Raw genomic sequence first — 26,186 nt, forward strand, 5'->3', positions numbered from 1 at the left:
GATAAAACTGGAATTACAGCAGTAATGTGTTTACCCTTTCCAACACATTAAAATACATTTCTCAATGTGTTTATAGATATCAACAGTGTAATGCTGGGTTCACACCAAACGCAAACAATCCTGTGACACTCATATGATTACTTGTGGGAAAATGTTGTTATTGTCGCGTGAATGATGCGATCTGACATATATTTTCAACCTTCGCAGACCGCCTGGCGAGAGTTCGCCTCTTTGCATTGACTGTATGTAATCTACTTTGTGAAAAACGCTTAATTTGCATTTGACACTCGTTCGCGAGAATCGTTCTGACCGTTTCTCATCACTCGCACCGCCTGCCACGAGTTCGCATCTATAGTCTTTGCATTGCCTTTTATGTAATTTACTTGCGCAAAACGCTTAATTCGCGTTTGGTGTGAACCCAGTTTAACACTACCAGTGTTATTTGATTTTTGTTTATATATGAATCGCTTTGGTCTCCTGCATGTGCTGCTGTCTGCACCCCAAACACATTCGTCATTTCTCAAAGTTCTCACAACCGGACAAGGGGGCATTAATATGTCTTTCACTTGGCCCTTAAAACACTTTCTGCCTGGGGGAAGAATGATTAAACAAATAATGAAATGAAACTTGATGGGTGTAGGCCTGTGAAGAAGAGTGTGTTTTGACAGTAGAGGAAGAAACGTAAATTGAAGGGGAGAGAGGATCCGTGCTGCAAAACACATCAATAAATGAGTTGAAATCTGGAGTGCGAGAAGCTTCGGGTGAGAAAGAGAGGCGAGCTGGAGGCCTACAGAGAGTCTAATTACCTCAACAGAAGACCAGCCAGCATAACACACACCAACTCCAGCTGAGAGAAGTGTGTGTGCGCGTGTGTAACGCTTGCAATCTAGCCTCCAGCTGTTGTTTTTCTGATGCCCAAGTCATCCTTTTAGCTTTGTGTTAAAAAGACTGCATAGATGCGGAGCTGAGCAGAAAAAGCCCATTTAATTCACCTTAATTCACAATGACAGCCGTGCACCCTATTAGCAAACATTTCAACCATGATTATGACTTCAGCTTCACAGTTAGCATGCCAATGAATATATGTCATCCTCTCATTGGCCTTTTGTTTGGGCTTGATGGACTAATAATACACTGTGGAGTAAATGATGAAGGATAGTGAGACTTCCCGTCAAGCTAGGAATATATTGAGTGCTCGTGATTGTTTAGTGCACTTCAAGTTTTATTGGGTTTGTGTACGGACAGCCTGGACAAACAAACTCAACTGCTGCGCTTTTAATATTTTGGATATAGATTTTTGAGCGATTTGATGTACTGTATTTGTATGCAGTAGATTGCCGGCGTGTCTTGTCAAGTCATAACAATATCTGGGAAATTACCTATTTGGGAATTGTCAAATTGAACCCAGATGCCAGTAGCAAATATGCTAAATGCTACAAATGCTAATGCCAATAATAAAAACAAAATCTCCAAAAAACTCATGAGACCAGTCAAAATGAAAGTTTTGTCATCATTTTCTCACCCTCAAATTGTCCCAAACCTAAATACATTTCTTGGTTATGTATAACACAAAAGAAGATCATTTAAAGAATGTGGGAAACTTAAAGTTCTGGGGGCACCATTGACAACTGCAGTCGATTTTTTGCCTACTATAGTAGTCAATAGTGCCCCAGAACTATTTGGTTACATTCTTCCCATCCTGCTCATCTTTCTTTCTTTTCAGCTGAACAACAACATTTATACAGGTTTGGAAAAACTTAAGGGTGATTAAATGTAAACTGTTGGGGTAAGGGTGAGTACATTGTAAGTTTTGGGTGAACCTTCCCTTAAAGAACAAAAATTCAGTCGTCATTTACACACCCTTTTGTCCTTTCAAACATGTATGACTTTCTTTCTTCCACTGAACACAAAATAAGACATTTTGAAGAATGTTGTTTGCTGGCCCTCATTCACTTGCATTGGTTTTGTGTCCATACAATAGTGAACGGGGGCCAGTGCTGTTCGGTTACCACATTTCTTCAAAACATCTTCATTTGGGTTCTGCGGAAGAAAGAAAGTCATTAAGGTTTGAAATGACAAGAGGGTGAGTAAATAATGACGGAATAAAAATGTTTGTGTGAACTGTCACTTTAAGAATTTGTTCAGGTGACTTCATGGTAGCAACAAAATACCTAACAATGCAATATCAAAGTATATAGATCACAAAACAAAGTGTAATTGGACTGCGTATTACACTAGCGTATTACCAAAACCTTTTATATCAATATTGAAATATCTTATCCATGAAATATAGTGTAAACAACTGTATCAGTAAAGCTCCATTTCAAACACAGTAACTGATTTTCAACCTTCATTAACACCTTTTGCGTCTGGATGTCAGTCATGTACACGCTTCTCATTCTTATTTATGGAACCATTTGCATTCATCTAAAAAGGAACAACAGGCGACATCACACTGGGGTCAACACATTCTACATCTCGGCTTTATCAAAACAACCACACAGCACAGCACAGACACGAGCAGGGTAGGATATTGCCCTGAGTCTACACATGGAAGTGCTAATGTATTCAAGCTGGATAATGGTCTTGGCTCCAATTAATTTGATTGTGTGTGCGGCGACGACCGCCTCGCACGTATGCCATCCCGCGGATACAAAAACAACCCTGCAACCCTCTGTCTCTGACCACCCACGGGGAGAAACACACGCTAACGTCTGCGCTGTGCTCCGACAAGGCTGTAATGCGGCAGTTATTAGAGTGCCACTGCGCATTAACGCTAACCTGCGCTAACCTGACCCAGACACCTGAGCCGCAGCACGCCGCTGCTCCTAATCGCTAATGAAGCTCAATTATCATCCCACAAAAGCCTTTGTGTAGGAGCATCTATTCAATGCTTAATACTACATGTTCCCCGCCAGTATCGGGACACTGTCCAGGCAGAGTTTGCAGCTAGACTGCGGTGCAAATAAGGCCAGATTATTGTATTTCTTATGAATGCTTGGTACTGATATTCATATACCATAGAATTTGTAAATCACATGACACTCCAAGTGATTTAAAGAACTTTATGGTATTCAGACATGGTACAAACATGTATGGTCGTTGATGCATTAAACTGTGTATTGGAGCACACACAACCGCTACTGTCTTGCTTTATGCTCCTTGTTCTTGTCAGTGCCAGAATATCCACTGTGTTCTTTTGCCTGCGTTATCGAAGTTCTCCTGTGCATCCTCGGTTTTGATTGACAGCTGAAGAGCAGAGCGAGGGATTATGGGAGAAATGAGTACCCAGAGGGGCAGCTTAGGCAATCCCAGTCAAACCTGCTGGATATTGACAAGCTCGTCACTATTAAGTATTTACAAAACCCTGTGTGGTTGAGCTCCGCCGCTGGCACATGAAGTTATTTGTCAAAGCCAGATGGAGTAGCATAAACACAGGCGAGTGCCGGGCGTTAACTTACGGAGAGCTGTCGCCCACGCGAAATGCAAATAGTGACATACAGACTGCTGCCAGAAAAAAGTGGGTGACGGATAAATCCCTGTTCATTGGTCTCATTTCACAACTGCGCGAGAAGACCAATTAACCACATAAAATACACAAAGTTTAATGATTTCGTCAGATCATTTATTTCTGTTGTTTATTAGATTGCAAAATACACATGAAAAAAAGGGGGGGATATGCATTTGTCATCTCATTTATATATAAAAGTCATACAAGAAAACACATTCTTCTGACTGCGTGGCGCACCTTCGCTTTCTTGTTAAAATAACAGTTGGTGGTTGAAATTCTATTAACATCCAACCTGCCATTGAAAACAAATGAAATGAATACGATAAAAGATATGATATCTTAATCAACTCTATTAAAAAACTAATATAGACGCTATAAGGTCTCATTTGATGAACACTTTCTATTAAACGAGACTCTGTAGAGTGCATGAACAGTCAGAGGACTGGCTGAGAACGGGGCATCTGTACATCCAGTCTGGTATAGCTCAGATGGGACGTCCTTCATTACACAGACGGCAGTTCAGGGAAGCCACATGTGGAATACTTCAGGATGTTTGCTGACTAGTGGTGCACTATGGGAAATTTACACAGTGCAACGTTTTGTCAGAGTAAGCGAGGGGAATTTCTCTTCAACTTGTTTTTATATATATTGCTTGTGGACCAGCTTCCTATTTAGTTTGTTTTGCTGGGTTGCACCCTGGTGCATCTCTGATGCACTCTAAAAAATCTCTTAATAAAAAAACTTTAAAGTTAAATACCTGCCTTCAATTTTTAGTGGTGTCGCTTCATTTTTTTACCACTTAGAATTGAATTACAGCTAAAGAAAACGTACTCTTACAACTTATAAAAAAGATTAATAAATAGAAATGAAACTGTGGACATAATTCAAAGTCATGTTGCTTGATCTCCTGTCAGCTCTGAGACAGGAGCAAAATGTTAACAGGCTGTAATGGAGTCCTGTGTGAATCTGAACACATCCCAATAACAGGAGAGAGTTATGAGGCGTATGTGGGTCACTGAAATAAATTGCCCGGCGCTCATTTTAAAAGCAGCGCCTGTCTGTTGGCTGGAAAAACTGTGTCAACACCACTGGAGCTATGACCGAACACATTTATGTGTATTCGTAAGATGTAAATGAGTTGAATTCGATAGTTTTGTTTGTAGCTTTCACTCTTTCTTTAAAGTACCACTCGGATGTTTTGTAATTCAATGATCTTCAAACAATGTTAAGTCACTGTATGTTGGATACGTAACAAAATACGTACATTAAAATGCCGTTTTAGTCGCGTAATGCGGATAAATGTTACTGTCGAATCTCCAGCAGTTGCTGGTGAAAGCCTGGAAGACATATTCAATGTAAACAAGGATGATGAATCACAGGTCTATACAGAACCAGAGTCTCACGTGTCTGATAGATGTACAGTGAGATGCGAAATTGAACGGTGGGTGTTCTGACTTCACCTCTTCATACTGATAAATAGTGTGTTTGTTTTCCAAAATCATCTCTGCTTTGACAAAAATCCAAGGTTTTGAAGATCCTACACACATATCTTTCTCACATAATCTTTCCACACTGACAGCTTATGATGTTTGATTGTGTCTCCTGTATCTATCGCTATTCTGTTTTCCAAATATTGCACATAAAAGCGTTCCGATCAATTTTGAAACAAATGGTGCACCCTCAGACCTAAATGCTCTGCTTCGCCGACCTTAACATGTACACAATTTAGCTAAACAGTTCGCTACTAGACGCAATTCAACTGATCCCACATTTTCTCCACTGATATTTTCCTCAACCATTTACCTGTTGTTTGGCACTAACTGTCATATATTTCTGGCTCATGGACAGGTGCTCTTTTGATGTGGGTGTGAGGAGAAACAGCGAGTGGAAAGAGATGCTTCATAGTTCCTAAGGCCTCTGAGTCATGTTCATTTTTTCCCATCAGTAAATACATAAATCAGCTTTTGGCATCATCGCCAAACATCCTACTCGCAGCGGCTTCAAAGAACATAGAAAGTGACAAAAAGCCCCGCTGTAATGAAACATCTCAAACATTAAATAACAAAGCAAATAAGTCTCATGATGTATTCATACTGAAAGAGTATATACAATACACACAATAAAAACAAACAAAACACAAAAAAATTAAAAGACACAAGACATAATTTGAGAATGAAATGTCTCATTGGTTTTGTGTCCATTCAATGTAAGTCAACGAGGCCCAATGAAGCTCGGTTACCGATATTCTTTCAAATATCAATCTTCCCATTCATCCCTGCACAACCTATTCCCACAGACAAATCCTCATTTGACGCCTTCTCATTCCTTATCCGCACAAGTTCGCCACTTAAACGCCACCTCCTTACTAGAGCTGTCAAATTGAGATATCACTCAACGTGCTTATGGGGTACACAGAGAGAGCAAAACAGAGATTTATGTTACATAGGGGTGCTTTAAGAGTGTCTGAAAGGCCTACAAAGATTGAGGTGAATTATTAGGCTATGGCATCACAGAGGTAAACACAGAGTGACTGAGAGATACATTATACCAACACGTGCTGCAAACCGGGATAAACGTGAATCTAAAGCCTTGTGTGTACCAAATATGACTGAGAAGCAAACAAGAGAGAACTGCGTGATTGTCCACACAAAGAACAAACATACTGAAAGCATGTCTTTGACCTGAAGCCCTGAAATCAAAGCATCTCTGGTGTTACAATAACAGCACCAGACTGAAGTACTTATGCACAAACCTCAAGACCTCAATAAAAACCATCTTGACTTTGCAAGCTCATTGCAGTTTGGCTTGAGAAAAATAGAATTGCTTTGAATTTTGTTTATGGCGCTGGGATTGCTTGGCTTTGTCTGAAAGCGAGTCTGAATATCTCGGGAATGACCTTGACATCTGTAGAGGACACGCCACCAGTGAAATATTTTCCAAACCTAAAATTATCAACACGACAATGTTTGTGAGGTATCAGATAAGGTGATGGTCATGGCAACACTTCCCGCGTGTGGACATCTGGCGGTTCTTGTAATGGTACTGCTGTTTTTTTTATGCACCATCGGTGGCATTGGTGGCTCAGACGCATGCACCCAGAAAAACAAGAGAGTTTATGAAAAGTATGCAAACTCGTGCAATAAAACATGAATACGGAGTAAAAACTTCGGGACTTAAGCTACAAATGTGTTGAAAAATGTTGCAATATTACTACAACTCGAGCTTATCATAAACAGTTGAATTGAAAGAAAAACTGGGGGTAGATGAAGGCATGAAATCATATAGCTGAGCTGGAAGCATCTGCATTCACATACTAAACATATTTTACAACACATGTCCCGCTTTGAAGTCGCGAGAGCCAACTGTGATGTTTTGATTGGAGGAGGATAAAAAGAAACAGGAGAATGTGTTTATACACATTACAAGACTAAACAAATGATCAACCGTAATAGAGATCATGATCTGCCCACAATATCTCAGGACATTATTCTGATATCAGCATACTGCACTGTATCATGTCCACAAGGCAGTGCATAGGTCAAGATCTGTGGTAAAGATAGCCGAACCATAACAAGCGTTTCTCCTGAATACCATTTGCAGTTCTAATAAGTTTTGTCTTTTTGCAAAGCCTTAGGGCATTATGTAGATTAAGGTCCAAACAAAGATGTTCTCAGAGATCTGATGAACGTGTCTGTTGGGAAAATAGCCGAGCATAATATTAAACAAATATCAAAAGTTTGAACTGAGTGTAATGCATGAATGGACAGTCCACTGTATACAGCAACACAAAATGGCAATACTAACATTGCAGCTAGCCAATCAGCACTTTGCACAGAAGAGGACCAATCAGGATCAGCTTTCTTTGTCATGTGACCGGATTCCTCAGTGACGGGATTGTTTTATTGATACTCTTGTCATCGAGAGCATCTCAAACGACAGCATTTTTGTTTTAGGTTTTGTTGAGGAGATACATTTATATTTATAGACACAACACTAGCCAGCAGCGCTAGCTTCCTAATACGTGTTTTTACATAGACTGTAATAACGCCAAGAGTCTTTTATTACAAAAATAAACATTATTATGTTTTTGCAGCCATACTCATGTCTAAAAAGTAACTGGATCCGTCCCACCTTCTGTGAAAAACAATTAGCATGGCCTTTAATGCTTAACTTGAACAAGATAATCCAATATATGAAATTAAGTGTCATTAAGTCCATGTAAATATACATTTTTAACACATTATCATACAATAATTTCATGTTATAACTAAAGTTATAAGTAAATTGTTATAATTGTTATCCGCGAGTGATATTTCAGAATCAGAAGCTTCTATCCGCGTTTGACCTGTTCCAAAATAAAACATATTTTTAAATTTCAGAAAATGTTGATATTGTACATTTGAAATACATTTAGGGTCTCTGTCTTCAAGGATAAAAGAGATTTTTTCCTTATATCATTTTTGCTATATGACATTGAAAAACGTTTATATCTCAATATCTCTAAACTACTCAGACCGCAGATAGAACCTTAAAATTCCAAGGTGATTCTCACTGCTCGTAACAAACAAGAACAAGGCTGGGAGGCATAAAAACTTGCACTGTACAGATCAGACTAACCTGACTTTATAACTGTAGCTAGCGTTGTATAAAGGAGATACGCCTCTCTTCTTTAACACAGCCTCGCTTTATAACTGTGAAGCTTGTGCTGTACAGATGCCTGAATTGATAACTGGCCAGCTCGCGCTGCACAAAGATGTGTCTCTGCGCAGCTCGTGCCAGACACGCCTCACTTCAAAACGAAGCAGGGCAATGTCATCGTCCATCACAACGTTTCACTTAAGTCATCGCCCGATGCTAATTTGGTAAACATTGTCCAACTTGCAGTTGTAAAATTATCAATATTATCCTGTGTTTTACACAAGCATCTCATCCATTTATCATTCTTATTTACATGTTGGCATTTGAGATAGAGTTTACAATGTTTAAACAATTTGTCTTTAAAAGTCTACAGTTCTGAAGTCCTATCACTCTAATCCCCTTTACCATGTAGAAAACTCAAAAATCCACCGTTACGTTTAATAGAACCCAGCACAAGCCTTTGATATCCAATGGGTCAGAAATAGTCAGCTTCAGGAGGTCAAGGTCAAGTGGAGAGCCAGGTGCGTTGGATGTCGTATTTCCGGCACAGGAGAACAGAATTCATCCAAGTCTGACTGCTTGACGTGCTTGAGTTACATTTATATCAATATCAAAGGCCGCAGGACACAGGGCTTAGCTTCGGCCCAGCTGGGAGGGCGGCTCGCTGCATAGCGGCGAGCACCAATTAGCCTGAACCTGACAGATTCACACTCAGCAAAACATTTATAAAAAATCAAAGGAAACACTGCCCTCAATAATGTAGATCCATTCCTACTGATCTCAGAACAGTGTCAGGGCCAATAGACTTTCCCTCATCTAATACAAATGATCCCCACATTTGATTGACACGTGTTGTTAGGGCATGAGAGCAGCGCAGACATACTTTGCCCTTACAGACAAAAACATCACATTTTTTTATTTAACGATGATCTGGCTTTTTTCTTTCTGACAAACAATAAAAGGGAAACAATCCTAAAAATGCTGGGTTGTTTTCAGCCCATGGTTGGGTAAAATGTGAACGAAACCAACTGTAACAACCTAGCAACCACCAAGAATGGCCTAGCAACTGTACGGCAACAAGCTAACCACCCCTTAGCAACCACACAGAAACACCTCAATTACAACCTAGCAACCAACAAGAATGGCCTAGCAACTGTAAGGCAACAAGCTAACCACCCCCTAGCAACCACACCTCAATTTCAGATCACTTATTTTTCTTCAGCGAGTAAACAGATCTAGTTAAAATATGAATATCTCAAGGAGAGATGATTTTCTTTCAATTCCAACCATTTTTAAGATTTTTTAAGCTCACGCCGAGACCTCATAACAACATCAGTCCCATGACTGCTAGCTTATTTTCTAATAAATCCTGTCAAAACAAATTTCAAATCATCTACAAAAAGCGCAGCTCCACATTAAGCTCTGTTTATAGCTCATATCCACTCGCTGCATATAATTCAGTTAAGTAATTTGGTTGGAGTGATGTTACAGAAATAAGAATACCAAGCATCTGCTGTAATTGATGGATAATCCTTGGCAAAACTAAGCAGTTTGAGCAAACACTGAACAGTTTGTTCTTTGATTTTGGAAGCGGAGTCCACCACCTGCTCCTTTTGGACTTGGATGGTAATATATCTGATGGAGATTAAGGCTTGAATTGAGTCGATAGTTGATTTATCAACTGTAACTTGCATTGGTTTTGGACATTTTTCTGCAGTTCGCTCCAGCCTGCAGAGTTTGAGAGGCGATACGTCTTTGGAGTGTTTCTGAATTTTGACAGTCGAATCAATCTAACGTTGAGAAATGTGCGAGGGAGATCAAATTAAGCTTTTGATGCTACTGACTTAACCGTGTAGGAAGTTGCAGGGTTGCATCATAACACGTTGAAGACTCACCAGACACAAGTAAACAGAGAATCTGTTGTTTATATTGTGCGAATTATTGTTGAGTCTGAAAGAAAGTACTAAAAAAACTTTTTGGAAACGTAAATAGACTTGTTTTCAGCTTGAGAGGAAGAAACTGTTTACTGACTGCTCACCGAGCTTGTAAATGATTCCAACAGAATCTCGTGGCAATTCGTAACTTCATTATTGCTTTTTTCCTTGTCAGTTTTTGATTCACCTTATATACACTGCCCGTCCAAAATAAATGTCACCACCTGGGCAGTGCTAATATCTGGGGTTGCTGCAGTCGGTCAGGTCCAGGTTCAGCAACGTTATGTGCCCAGAGAACAAGGTCAGCTGACTATCGAATATACTGAATGTCCAGGTTATGAAGGCACGGGCATATTCCAAGATGACAATGCCAGGATTCATCGGGCTCAAATTGTGAAAGAGTGGACATCATTTTCACACATGGATTGACCACCAGAGAGTCCAGACCATAACCCCATTGAGAATCTTTGGGATGTGCTGGAGAAGACTCTCTCATCATCAATAGAAGAAAACTCTGGACGGGAAGAAATGTTGTGATATTGCAGAAGCTAATCGAAACGATTACATGCCGAATGACATCACATATTAGAGTTGATATGTGGTTTCTAAGACGTTCTTAGCAGTTTTTGGGTGTCTATTTATTGCTATGCATTTGTGGTATATTGGGTTGCTTGTTGACACAGTTAAATGTCACTCACGAGTTTCTCTTGACATAACTCACGTCTCTCCTTTGATGTTTTGTAAATACTAAAAATGATTACTGATATTGTGTTAATACTATGCATGATTTAATACTGCTTTCAAACAATCGACAGCTTCTGTTTGACAATCCAACAAAATAGTAATTGCAGTAAACCTCATCAATGTACATCGTATTGAGAAAATTGCGATAACCATGTGTTATAAAAGCATATTGTGTCATTTATTTATGAATTTATCCATTTTTACTTTCTTTCTCTTTACTACAGAGACCATTGCTTATTGTATGTAAAGCTGCTGAAAAGCGCTAGATAAATCCAATTATATTAAAACACAACACTACTCTCAAAACCAATCTGATCTCATCCCCAATGACTCGCATAGTGTTTGTTTTCCCAATTATGGCAGTAAATGGGGATGCGATCTGTTTGGTTACTGACATTCTTCCAAAAATCTTCCTTTGTGTTGAGCAGAACAAATAAATGTATACAGGTTTGGCACAATCTGAGGCTGAGTAAATGATGACAGAATTTTCATTTTTGGATGAACTATCTCTTTAACAGGAACTCTCGATGGTGTGTACTGGGTCAAACATCATCACAATTAAGAGGAACTCTCGCTGGTTCGGAACAATTTATTTTGACTTTGAAGACGGGTACAGCCAGATATCACATGACATTGAGACGTTGCTGAAACATAACACCCTCCAGACAGTGTCTGTTTCTTTGCTTGTAGACATCTCACTGTCTTCTAAACCCTCTCCGTTTCTCTCTCTGTGTCATATATTCTTACTTTCTTTCATTGGTGTTAAGCTGCCTCTAAAAGTGCTTCTTGTCTGAGATGGGTGTTGTTTCATGTCACAGAGGCTCTGAAAACAGATGTCGCCTTTAAATCCCGTCAAGATCCGAGCCAACAGCTCGAGTGTACACCAGACAGCTATGTCAAAGCCCCAAAACCAGCTCTTATCTTCAACTGTGACATGCAGAGGACAGGATGAATTAGCATAAAAAGTGCCTAGCAGAGTCTGTTTTAGCGCTGAGCGGACCGATGACCCTACCAGCTAAGATCTTGCTAGCTGCAGCTGGTCGAGAGATTAAACTGCAGTTATTGGTACTGAGGAACCTCGGTGGAGCCCATTTTAACCTCACGCATGAAATAGCTGAGAGGGGTCTCCGTTGAGTAAAGTAATTAAATGTGGCTGTCTGCCACCGTAGGGTGTATAAGACCTCCAGTGCCCTGGTCAGGTAGAGTAATTACCATTTTTCTCTCCATGTTTGATAAAAGACGACTATCTCTCTTTACCCTGGAAATCATCTGTGTATAAGGTGGAAGAATGTAATACCTCTGAGGGCCTCCATATTTTTCCGCTCTTCGACCCTTGACACAAATCGGATTGATGGTACAGGAAGAACTTTTAACCAATGTGTATCAAGTGACAGGATCTGCAGATAAATGTACATCCTGCACGATCAATTAATGGGGCGATTTAGACCAAAACCAGACCAAAGAATGAGGTCACGTTTTCGACTATAAACGCTTACTAGGTAGGTAGCTAACCAGATTTTGGAACAGATGTAATACGTCACTTGTTGTGTTCTTTACCTGATGTTCCCTATAACGTAATGCACCAGGCTGCGGCCTCTTGAAATACGGGGGCTGTTTTTGCGGTGAGCCATTAAAACATATTGTTTGGAACGAGCGGCGATGATGGCGATACGGCAGCTGATATGATACATAGCACAGTGAGGCGAGGAGACATGAATAATGATAGAGGAGAAAATAGAGGAAGGGGGGATGGGGATGGGGAGGGGAGGGAGCGCATACTTTTTTCCCCTCCATTTCCATCTGCCTCTCTTTTTCTGCCGGCCGGAGAAGCGCCTGATGTATTTGCTGCTTGGCTGCTCACAGAGATTGCTATCAGCCAAGACCCGTCTGTGGAGGTAAACTCAATACGCATATTTTCCCCTTCCAACCTTCATAACATTTACTTTCAAGCCCTCTGATTTGGCGCGCGTGGACGCATGTGAATTTTTTGAGTCGTAATAGTGTGCGAATCAAAAGCGTGACCGCTTGCTTTGGCCTCGTGGAGATGGGATACAAATGTAATGCAAGATGAACTGATCGATAGAGGTGTAATGTGGAAGCCGGGACCTCGGTTTGTGGTTGTGTTTTCGTTAATAAGACCGAAGCGCGAAGCCAATCACCATTTGCCTGCGACTGTACGCGCAAAATGAATGTTAATGTTTCTGGCACGTTCGAAGCGTCCAGATGGTGTTTCTAGAAACATTTAAAGTCGCTCCATGTAACAAACTCAGTATCGGTTTGACTGACGTGATATCAGTGTGTAATCTACTGCCTTAAAATCTAGTTGTCAACTAAGTATAACATTTAAATTCTCACTTCATGTGCCCTGTCAACACGACATTATGAGAAATGACAGATGGTGTTTTACCGCTGTAAAATAAGAGTAGTACCTCCCCTGGGATACTTTACTGTCTCTCAATTACTTCAAATGAAATTTCTGTTGTTAAACACATGTTAAATTGGAGATGTGGTATAATGGTTTGCGCACATGCTCCTGACATGTTGAGCAATGGTTCTGATGTTGGACATGCAGGTTCGAATACATCAAACAATTGACCCTTTGCAAAGCCCGCCCCTTTTGCTATGTCCGATATCAGCCAGCTCCCACTGCACTAAAGAATATTTATTGTGAAATAATCATTTCTGGTAAAAGATGACATGCATTTATTCAGGATGTGAAAGTGATGGAATACAGTCAACAAAATAAAGATGGAAGCTCTAGCCTAACGTAGTGCTTGCTGAACAACCTAATGTCTGGATAACGCCATTGATATCTGAAACATTGTTTAGGCAACGGGAGAAACTGTGATTATGACCTAATGATCGAATTTTACCGCCGACAAAATTCTGGCAGTGTTGATGAGATGCAGTTCTACGGCGCGGCACATATGACAGTGAGTATTTGAGGTAAATCTCCAGACAATCTTCTTGTTTGAGTCTGTCTTAAGAAGTCTTTATTGTTGTACATTATGACAACTAAGATTTCGCAGGGACGTTACTTTTAGCTGGGATCATGTTCGTACAGTGTGACGGCCAGCAACAATCGTGAAGCACTTTTAAAATAACATAATGCGCAGCCGGTTAAACTCTATGGTTTGATGGTCAGACAAAATGGCGAATAGCAACAGGGGGCGCTTAATATCGGCTTTTTGATTGGTCATTAAACTTCACACGAAGGGTCAATTGGCCCTGATAATAGAGTAGTATTCTGGAAGAACTGTTGAAAACCAGTAAAGTTGAATTTTGTCATACCACTCATAACGCATTAGATATTCGTTTCGCTATCAAATGGCGAAAGATTTAGTGGAAATAAAGTAACGTGACAATACATATAATATAATATATTGCAATATAAAGTGTTGTTTACTTTTCAATTATGTGTATATTAATTAATTAAATGTTAAATTAAAATAAGGAAATTGTGTATTTTTTATTTTATATTATTATTATATTTACCATCTTTTAATATGTGTATTATTTTATAAATGTAAATCAATTCATATTATTATATCATTTAATGATTTTTGCATTGCCCAAAATGCTTAATACGTAATATTCTTTCAATTAAATGTTGTACATGGTGTGGCAAAACCTGGTTTCTGCTGTTTTAAACCATTTAAGAAAGCCTTACGATTACGGTTGCCAGCCCACCTCAAGCATCAAAAGCACAAGCAGTGTCAAATGTGTCTGCACTTTCTCACGCTGCTGCTACAAGCCCGGGTCTCAAACAGCTGACCTGCGAGGGGAGTGAGAGCTTTCCAAACAGACAGAAGGAGTCGGCTGAACAGCATGGTTGTGTTTGAGAGGTCAGATCTCCAGCACAGAGGCTAACAACAGGCTCCGGCTCTAGGGACAAACAAGACCTTTAGATAACCGTTGCCACGAAGATGAAAAAAAACATGCGATTAAGTGGCGCGAAAACTGAACAAAAATACAAAGGTTGGAAAAGCAATGTGTAAAAGTATGAAAAAGCTAAAAATAGATGCGAATTCATTTTAGGAGTATGAGATTCCTATCAACAGCGGATAAACAGGGATAAAGCGGTTTCAAGTAAAAACTTAATGAAAGAAAGAAAGAAGCAAACTTCTCAAGGAAGCCCCCTAAATCACACTGACAGGTATTGAGCCCATTTGCTATTTTCAAAAGGCTTTTTCAGAGGCATTTCAGGCCAGTGAGTTTATCAAAGGGAAGGCTGCATTAAGCTTTATGAGCAATATTACAGCAACCTAGAGCAATTTAACACAGATGGTTTTACACACCTACAGTATGATGTTAAGCAGTTAATGTCCACTACTGTTCAGCAAACCACCTGTCGTTACATTAGCGCTGGAGACCAAAATCACACATAACTTTAGCACTCAGTTTGAGTTACGACTCAGTTTCACAGCAAGCTTTTCTACCCAAAGCAAAAAACTAGAAACGCTAATTTTTCAACTCTGTATTTTTATTTTTTAGGTACAAATATCCAAACATCATTAAAACAAAATCCATTAACTTGATACGCAAGTAATTAAGTCTAGTTTTCAGAGACATGCCAACGGGGTAAGAAAAATAAATATGATTTCCTGTCAAATTGAGTTTGTTTTTCTGCCCAATTAACAAATAGTATTTTTTCTCAGTTTAACTATGTTAGATTTCTCTGAAAAGAATAAAACAATTTCCCATAAACAAGAGTTATGTCCGTAAATTGACAAAGCAGTGAGACACTTGAACGGCGAGCCAGTCAGATGCGGTTTGATATCTAAATTACACATGAGTTTGAGGCTTTGCAATATTTGAAATAGATCTCATGCCAAGCCAGACTTGTTTTAATAACGCTCGAGGCACGAATAGTGAAATTACTATTGCAAGGTGTGACGCAAAACAAGCCACTCCGTCGGGAAACACTCGCATGTTATTCCTAGAGTCGCAGAAAAGAATTACACGCACAGAAGGACCGGTAATGTTCAGAGTCAGAGTCTTTTAGCTCAAATGTGAACCGCAGTGCTGCCAGGCCATCCGAGCCCTGGGGACGACCGGTCTCACGCCTGTGGACGGCCGGCAGTGTGCAGCAGTATGGAGCCCAGGGCTGAACTGTAGGGGATGTTTTAATGGGCATGTTTCGCTGTTAGGAGTACGGATGCAGGAATGGAGGTAAACCCTCATGAACATCACAGGCACTGGCAGATACCTCACAAATGTCTCAGTTCAGTGTTAATTAAAAACACAATGAGCTGTTTTAACACTAGTCCTCAAACCTGAGAATAATTGTTGATTCAGTGGCGCGAGTTCTTTCGATGGGGCTACCAAATGAAGTGAAAAGTCAAAACATAGTTATATGACTTTCAACGCTGCTGTAAGATATACGTTGGGAAAAACTGTTAAAATGTACCGTATTAGAATAAAGGATTTGTAAAGGGAATGCAGATTGTAAAACTGAAATAAAACTGGGTCAATTTGATGACAAATGTTTGCGTTCCTTTTGAAATCTTCAAGAAAACGGACTTAAGTGAGACTTCTGGGACTTTTTCTCAGGAGAATTTTCGGAGAGACTTAATCAAAATGTTCCATTTAATTTCATTGATGTCTAGGAAATATAATGGAGTCGTCGAGGAAATGTCATCTGTGATTTTTTTATGGGTAAACCTGCAAACGGGATTTTTTGACTTGCTTTAGTGAGCAACCACCTAGAAACTGGCATAGCACTTCCCTGGCAGCCACCTGCAACATGAGACGGTGGCAAATTCTGCATAGAAAAGCAAAATAATAATGTAAAAAAGTCGCAAAAGCTATTTAAAAAATGTATCAAAATAAATAGCCTATTTCAAAATGCCCTAGCAACACCGCGACACCATGAGACAAATTCAGCATTGAAAAAGCGAAATAATGTAAAAATCAAGTTACAAAATATCGATCGTATTTCATTATTATCTTTTATTAAACTGGGGTTTAAACTTTAACTTCTTGGTGCTTCTACTACTAGAAAATAACCGCATTTAAAACGTCCAGAACAAATCAAGTCATTGCTCTGAACCACTATTACTGTAATCATGAATGAGAATCCAGCCAAACCACCACCCACAATTCCCCGTTCCCGAAGAAACCCAACGCTCACCTCCCTAACTGCAGCAGGGACAAACCTCTTCCCCTCACTCCCAAAGCCTGGAGCTCTGGCACTCAAGCCCACACCCACTACTGTGGGAACGACAGAGCAGCAGAAACGCTTCCAGCATCTCTGGTCCCAGACTCCCTCCGTGGGAACACGGCTGTAGGGCACGATTTCTCTCTGTCTCCTTAATGAGGCCCCATTTGCACCTCCTGTTCCCAATCCCAAGCCATCAGGACCACCGTTGCAGATAGAGTTTGTATGAATATAAAATACGCTGCGCTATAATGCGAGAGTATGGAGGCACTGTATGTCCTTTACTAAACTACTGGATCGCATTTTAAATCATTTGAATGTATGTGCTCACAGAACGAATGAAATGTCATTTTGCAATGCATTTAGCAAACGTAATGTGAGAGTAAATATTACTCTACTTTTTATACAGTATATAACCTATAGGAGCCTATATCAGCAACAGCCAATGTCACAGTACCTTCACCTTTTCTTCTTGATAATCGAGGATAATACAAGTAGTCAAGTAGTAGTCTAGCTAAATATTAATATTCTGTCATTTCTTTAAGAACACAATTATGTGTCTTGTGTCACAAAAAATGCAATGTTTGTCCGATTATTTCAACCCATGTGATGGTCAAATATTTTTAAGCATATCACGGCAACATTGTAAAGATCTTTCATCATTATTCACCATCAAGTTGTTCTAAACTTGTATGAATGTCTTTGTTGTTGCTGAACACAAAGGAAGATATTCGGGAGAATGTCAGTAACCTAACAGAGCTCATCTCCCATTTACTGCCATATAGGGAAAAAAATACTATGCAGGTTGAGATCTCTTACTGACATTCTTCCAAATATCTTCCTTTGTGTTCAGAGGAACAAAGACATTTTTTTACAGGTTTGAAACAATCTGAGTGTGAGTAAATGATGACAGAATTATTATGGCAGAATTTTGGGTGAAACTATCCCTTGGAAATGTAAAAACCAAGTTGGTTGAGGGATCATGTAAAAAGTCCAGGCATTGTTTTAAAACGAAGAAAAAAAACCCACACAACATACAACCTTAAATACAACAACCTATGGGGTGACATATTTCCAAGCAAAACTGAATATACTGTATAGTAAGAAACAACGTGGGGTGCTACATGAGGGCTGGGATGTGATTAGATCACGAAAATAGGCTGACATTACCGGTCAATATAATTTGTCTGCTGCCTTTGTGCCTATGCGGAAATCAATTTTTATTCCATGTTATCTTTTAAGCGTCTTTGAACAATGTTTAAAATACCACTATTTAATAAACACTGATACATGACACATGACATATTCTTTTTTTCAATGCTGTAACACATGATGCGTTCTTGACGTAAGGAAGAAAACCTCCAAAGGCTGACTGGGGTGTTTCAATTGACCCCAAATAGGCTTTTTCTTTACAATGGACATCATCCCACATATAACGCGTGACAATAACACCAAACACAAAATATATATGTACACCGAATATATGACTGCAAAACACTTCCTTGACCAATCATCATCAAGTATTCCACAGAGCTATGCAATAAATACCAGATCTTTATTCTTTCATTTTCCTGCTGGCAACATCTACAATGCTTTATGCAACGATTATTTCCCAAGCTTTGTCTCTTTACACAACCTGCTGTTTGCCCAACAGCCACACCGGCAGCACAGAATAAGAAATGAATTGGACTTGATTAGTCACTTACTTGAGTGCAGTGCTCCTGGGCTTGGGCTTCTCGGTGGCCTGTAAATAAAACAACAGCCCATCAGATTAAAGGTCAATACCTTCAAACAGAGAAAGAGAAACATCACAATATCAGGTGTTTGTTGTTTTTCTTATGGTCTCATTCTGCCTTAGTTTAAATGAGGCTGTGGTACTTAAAGAGAACAGTTAAGCATGACCAGAAGCAGTAGATCAATGCAGCCTGGGGTAAATTATATTGACTTTCTGAATTGTGGATTTCATTCAGGCGTAGTGTTTGTAATTTCTTGTGAGTTCTCTCACGTTCAGTAATTCATGTACTGTAGATCTCACCTGTAGACTTTTTAAGTAGTAATAAAACAAATATGGTCAATTAACAATTATTACCCCCCATATATAAATTTAAATTAGAGAGCATTCATATGTGAATATATTTGTTTTATAATGTATTTATAATATAATATAAACGCTCTTTTGTAATACTAAAGTAAAAAATATGTAGAAAAAAATAAAATTTAAATTTTTTGACATTATACATGAAAAATTGGGAAAATTCTGTATAATTATATTTTATATTTTTACAGTGTGAGAAGATGCAAAGACTCATGAAAGTTGTGAATAAAATCAAGCTTATTCCATCATATAGCCTGTTTGTCCCGTTTCTGCATATAAAAACAGTTCACAGAAGGAGACCGAAATCATATATTTGCTTAAACACATAACTTAGAAATAGACAATTTTGGAGTGGAGATTTTGCTTATTTATTTAATATATATGAACTATAAATGTATTAAATTTACAAAATATTATGCTAAAAGGACTGTTGATATTCTGAATTATAGCGTTAGTACCATCATGCATTAGTATTAACATGCATTTTTGCCATAGACTGTAAAAAACATGGATGCAGTGTCCGTGATGTCACCCGTAGGTTTGTGGAGAGCAGTTTTAAAGCCTTAAGTGTGCAGAGCCAGTCGCCGCCATCTTGGCAGCGCATCACCACGCGTCACTCACGGTTAATCGCAAATGGTCAAAAAGGCGTATGGGGAGCTGAGGTGCCTGGTTGGTGAAACCACATGTCACTCAAGTGACCACGCCCCTAATTATGCAGACTTTTAAGGCTTAATATAATTTTAGCGTATGAGTTATAAAACAACACCTCCCCCACCACAGTTGTCATGAAGGGCAAAGTTAGCTGTATAGACCAAAATCTTTTTTTGTACAAGCCTGTAAACATGTTTTTCTGCTATAAGGTTGGGCATGTTAACATGGTGCTCAATGAGATTCTGCTCTGTCTCTAGCGGACAATCAATGAATTGCAGTTAAAGTCACTTCTGTGTTGGTTTCAAGAGAGAGACCGGAAGGTTGCTGCTCGATTTTTGCTTAAACATACTCGTGTCTGCAAATATCTAGTAAATAAAAAATCTCACTGCTCAATAAAATTCATTTTCCCCTGTTAATTGGCCCATGGCAGTTTGTTACATCTGATCTGTACATTTTTCTCAGAGTGACTTAAAGAGCGAATGACAGCGAATGCTTTACGACCGTTGCTCGTGTAGTCTACTTACAAAATTCCATCTTTCAAGATAAATGTGGGTTTATTGAGATATCCACACCACTACAGATGAGCACGGTGTCGGACTGATGCTACCTGACCAGCGGCAGTGTCGGAGAAGCAGGTTTTGGGTTTAATGCTGTGGCCATTGATCTGTGTACAGTCCATTTATCATACAGCGAGGGAGCCAGTGATCTTCACAGTGTATTAGATGAAACAACTCAGATCATTTGTCAGAGGCTCTCTTATTGCTGTTTCCCTCTCAGTGGGGAATTTGGGCTCATTCCAACCTGCTCTCAGATGGATGTTGCTAGGCAACATGGTTGGGGGCCGTCGCTGCCGGCGGTGGCATGTATAGGTAAACCCACACGCAGTCAGGAACATACGTACCGGCACACCTGCTAGTAAACTGCTGTGAGTATCTGGTGTGCTCCGTCATATGTACAAGCTGGGCACTTGTTTTAAGGGCTATCCATGTGGGAAACAAAGGAAATGGTTTTGTTTGGTGGGGGTGAATCATTGTTGCTATTCGGATCACATTCATTAGCTTGCCCAAAATATTCAGTGTGACGAAGCGGTTTAGCACAGCGCCTGGTGAAATCAACAAAGGGCTACAGCCGTTTGAAACATGATAAATGTGTGATCAGATTTAGAAAAGAGGGTGAAAAAGACTTACATTCCACAACAAAAAACGACAGCCAAGTATGAATGACCTAAAGCATGGAAAAATGCATTCCACTATATATTAAAGACAGAAATGTCATAATTAACAAAGGACCACTTAAGGGGGTCAAAGAAATGATTTTGATTCTCCTCTCTCAGTCTCAGCATGACAAAAAGCAAGGTTATTTGGTGTAAAATGTAATCTAAACTCAAAAAATGCCTGGTTTTGCTGTATTGGTTTAATATTAGCCCAGTACGGCTCACTTCATTTGCAAGATAAGCTTTTCACAATCCAATATTTTACACATTAAATAAAAGAAAAGCTGCTTTGCTTGTTGGATCTAAATCCCTCAAACCCCATTATCCAGCTATTCCTGAGAATATATCTCTTCTACGCGTCTCATAAAAATACAATAATTTCATACACATTTTTGAAAATCTATCTATCTTGAGATAAAGTGCTCTCGTGAACACTCACCATAGACTGACATGACAGAGGAGAATATATCCATAAAATTCTTTATTTTGGTTTGTTTTTTCCATATAAAGCATTCTAGTATCTTCAAAAAAATACAATTGAGCCGCTATGAGCGGATGGACCGATTTTTCTTAAGTACTTTTCTGGACCTTGACAACAACTGTAACAAGTATGTCTATGAGGAGGCCTGGAAATCTCTCAGATTTTGCCTAAATATCTTTATTTTTAGTCCTCCAAAGACGCCGGGAGGTCTCAAAACATGTTTAACGTCATGTGGGTGAGTAAAAAAATCACACAAATTGTATTTTGGGATGAACATACCTTTTAATAACTTTCCACATTTCACCTTCAAAATGAAAACTCACCATGTTGTGATTTTATACCTGTTGGTAACCAGAAAACCCCATTGATAAACCCAATGCATGTCAATGGGGACCAACATTTTTCAGAATATCTTCTTGTGTGTTCTGCAGAAGTCATACAGGTTTGAAATGACAAGAGGGCGTGCAAATAATGACATAATTTTCATTTTCAAGGTGAACTGTTCATTTAAGTGAAGTGAAAGTGAAGTAACATTTAAAAAATACATTATTTTAAAATCTTCTTGTAAAACAATGCATACTAAATCCAGATGTTACGTCCGGGTTTATGGTGGGAAATAGCCCAAATCTGAGGTGTCTTGAACGCAGCGTTAAAGATGGTGGGGTTGTATAAACTAGGCGAAATGCTCCTTCTACTGTGTCCGGCTTCTAAATTTTAAAGAATTGTCGACTAATTACTGTTGTGCATTTCAGAGGTAACATTTTACGGTTGGGAACACAACAAACAGCTCAGGGATGTAAATAATGTTTCAGAACAAAACAAGGTGCTGTTCGAGATAGGGTCATAACAGGGCAAGAAATGGGAAGAAATGAAGACGCGCTTGTTTGCTGGCCACCGTGAGATAGAGGCACAATTACATATGCAGCTTTTCTGTCAGTCCACCCCCTCACACATACACGCACACACACACACACACACACACACACACACACACACACACACACACACACACACACACACACACACACACACACACACACACACACACACACACACACACACACACACACACACACACACACACACACACACACACACACACACACACACACACACTGTGGGTGTGAAACATGTTCATTATCCCTCCTCCACTGCAGTTCCCATCACACTGGTCCAATACCAACAAAACAAAGGGTTTGGAAAAGTAAGCGTATGTGTTTGTGCGTTACACATATACTGTTAGTTTATAAAGTATGGATGTACAGTATGACAGTATGCTCATATTTGTGTGCTTGAGCGGATTCAGGAAAACAGAAATCTCAGTTCAGAGACATAAAAATGACTTTCATAGGCTTGCAATGTTTGCTGCAGTTGCATGGATGTTTATGTGCATATGCAGACAGGTGTTTGTGTCTTTGTTACTATAATGTCACTACACAATAAATTATGATCCAATGAAATATGCAGAATTACGGTTGCATAATACAAAAAAATTTATTACATTGTAATAATCGCACATCTCTAGGGGCATATTTTTACTAAAGCAAAAATAATATTTTCATTCAGCCTAGAATACTATTTCAAGTAGGGAAATAGTATTAGCAGTTTCGAATATTAGTAGCATTATTGGTATTTCAATGTTGCAAAAAAAAACATGTCTTCGTAACATGGTTATTAAGAGTTATAGCATGTTTGTAACACTCAGTTAAGGTCAGTTACCTGTTCTGTGTCCTCTTCATCACTGCTAATTTTCAAATCATCCTCAAGCATTCTGCAAAAACAAATACAAATGTTATAATGACAAAATATTTATTTCTATTTGATTTGATTTGATTCAATTTATTGTCATTACACACATACAAGTACAGTGCAACGTGTCGATGTATCTATACAAAAGTCTGCTTAGGTATTCAATCCCCTTGAAAAAATAAACTGGAAATGGTGGTGATATACACACATAAGACCTTTAGTATAGAAAAGTGTCAACACTTGCCTTCAGACAAAAAGAAAACAAAAAGAACATGATGTCATGCGACAAACAGTTACAGAGAGTAACATGACATCATCCAGAAAGTGTGCTGACCCATATGTCTTTATCAACACTTTCTTTAGACCAGAACCATGAAATAAAGACCAACAGACGTATTTTCTCTTAAAACCAAAACAATAAAAACCCTTTATAAGCACAAAATGTGTTTATGGTTTAGTTTTCTATGACCTAAGCTGTCGTGCAGGACCGTAGATGGAGGAGAACTTTGAACACAACTACCAGTCATTACTCTGGTAATATCAAACAGATGTCCAGAAAGACCTACATAGGAAACCAGGTGCTGAAAGCGTACTGCCATTAAACACTGCTTTTCAGCTAACAGATGATTTGCAGGTACATTTCATGTATGTATATGTCTGTAGTGTAGATTTCTTAACACTATTTCTCAGAACAGTGTCTGCTAAGAATAAACACCAAGTAAGGAATAAGACAAATGAAGAGGCTTTCCAAGCATGCATCAGATTGATTAATTGAATTCTGGAATGGTACAGTTTTAATGCTTACCACATCTATTTGACTTAACACGTGTGTTATTTGAAAGAACACAATTACACAAACAATTAATCTGTGGGCCGCTTACACAGTACGTAAATATAACACCTTACTGTATGTATATACATGCCATATAATACCTTACTGTACACACAACATATAATAACTTATGTATAAACACACCTTATGTATACACAGACCATATACAACTTTTTATATGACACCAACCTTATTATCCAGAAAACATATAAAGTTACTTTCCCATTGCTAAAATTAATCTCGTAAAAATAAAAATATAGTAACATTTGCCTTCGAAATGTGGTTAGATTTGCCTATATAACAGGTTTTGTAAGTGCTCCAATGCTGTTGTACAATATCCAGAAGGATGTGGCATGTTTTTAATTCAAGAAGCCCCTATGAACCTTCCACTTTACACAATTATATTAAATCTACAGATTTGGGGGAACATGGAGTAGAAGGCATTTGACCTGACTGCAATTTCAGAAACATTGAATAGATCCATATTCATACATGACCCTATCAGACTCACATGACTCTCATTGGAAACATTAACATGTTTAATAGTTGGCATCACACATTGTGTATTTGCTTTTCTCCTTATGCAAATCAATCCAGATGTTTAAAGAATTACAAGGTAACCCATTGACTATGCCTTATTCCCATTGCTTCTCCTTTACTTTTTTGCTCAGAGGGTCCAGGTTTTGTACAGTTCACCATGTGTATGTCATTTGGTTCTTAGTTCTACTTTCAGAAAGCAGACAAATACAGGATATCAAATCTTTTCAATTGCTGACACACAGAATTTAGCCTTTCACCTTTGGAGATTATTTTGTTGTTATTTAGTAACTTGCTACACACCACTCTCATTATATAACAGGCGAAAAGTGATTTACCGGTGGAAAAAGACTTGAGGCCACAAATAAAATGGTCAAAGGCTCAGCTGAGGAAGATTTCATAGTTACAAGGAGAATGCGTTCCATTGTACATGAGAAAGAGAGCAGCCAGTTGCTAACATGTTCCACTGCACAATAACAGATCCCTGGAGTAGACAGAAGGTTGTTGAAAATGTCTCAAGGCTTCAAACTGCTTTTGTGTGATCAAGTTATGGATTCTTTTGGCATCACCTGCATTGATTTTCCTGTCCCAGTATATAAGAGAAGACAGTTGTTGCCACTGTCAGAAAATACAAGGTCTTTAGTAGACCCTATGTACCCCAAAGGACCTGAACCTCTTCAAAAATATGGGTACAACAATGTGTTCTCGCTTGAGAAACGCCTATGCAGTAACATCCCATTGCTAGCAACATGGTTAATTTTTTTAGCCAAAAAAACATAGCTTTTAAAACACTATAAACCAAGGGAATTGATCCAAATGAATCGCAGGTTAAAAGGTAAAACTAAAGCCAAGAAAAACAATTAACCAGCAACACGCTGAAAACTTTGTAACTGTTAGCACATGAAAAGACAAACACAAGCTAGTGTGATCTTCCTCTGTGCCACTCATTACAGCAGAGTTTCATTGGGTGAGAAAGATCCAGTATGCTAACAAACCAGATTCTTGCCAGAATGCTGCTGTGTAGCCAAGTACCTAATGCCAGGGACGGATTATGACTTTGATGTGCTCTGGGCACGGACGTTTCAAAGACCCCCTGGCATCATATATTTTACGAGAACAGTGTTGCACCTATGCCCAAATACACAGGACTTAGGAGCGGTTTGCATAGAACGCATTTGCAAACTCATAACACACACTCAGGAATGGTGTGAAAAACCGCAGCGAAATCCGCTGTGAGTCGCTGTGAATGTGAAAAATTCGAGACACAGGCATAACGGCTAAACATATCCGTCTATAGAGCGTGTTTACATAGAACAACTATATAAAAGTAGTTTAGCAGAACAGAAAAACGTCTTTTATGTAAAATGCACAAAAACCAACAAAAATTGGTTTATTAATATTTCGCAGTACTCAACACCTAACAAAGTTTCTGACCTCTCCAACAAACATTAGGTGGGAATAGGCTTATTCCTTGCATAATTTACATTTCTGCATTAAGAAGACGAGCATTTAACAGTCCATGCCGTACAAATCAAGCAATATCAATCACCAAAGCATTTAACGTTATCTTAATAAATAAAAGTAGTTTTTAACTTTTTAGTTTTCCTCAGAGAAAACTCTTCCACAACGTAATCCAAATCC

At 38.9% G+C, this 26,186-nt stretch overlaps 1 protein-coding gene across 1 annotated transcript in view; it reads right to left on the bottom strand.

Moving 5' to 3' along the window:
- Positions 1-26,186, bottom strand: part of aff2 (AF4/FMR2 family, member 2) — a 169,061-nt gene that overhangs the window by 35,001 nt on the left and 107,874 nt on the right. The window contains exons 8-9 of the mRNA XM_079480599.1: positions 23,147-23,198; positions 18,694-18,731 (exon numbers count right to left, since the gene is read on the bottom strand). Of these exons, the coding sequence (XP_079336725.1) occupies positions 18,694-18,731; positions 23,147-23,198 (90 nt within the window). The remainder of the gene's footprint in view (positions 1-18,693; positions 18,732-23,146; positions 23,199-26,186) is intronic.

Source organism: Barbatula barbatula (assembly GCF_947034865.1).
Source record: "Barbatula barbatula genome assembly, chromosome: 18".
Taxonomy (NCBI): Eukaryota; Metazoa; Chordata; class Actinopteri; order Cypriniformes; family Nemacheilidae; genus Barbatula; species Barbatula barbatula.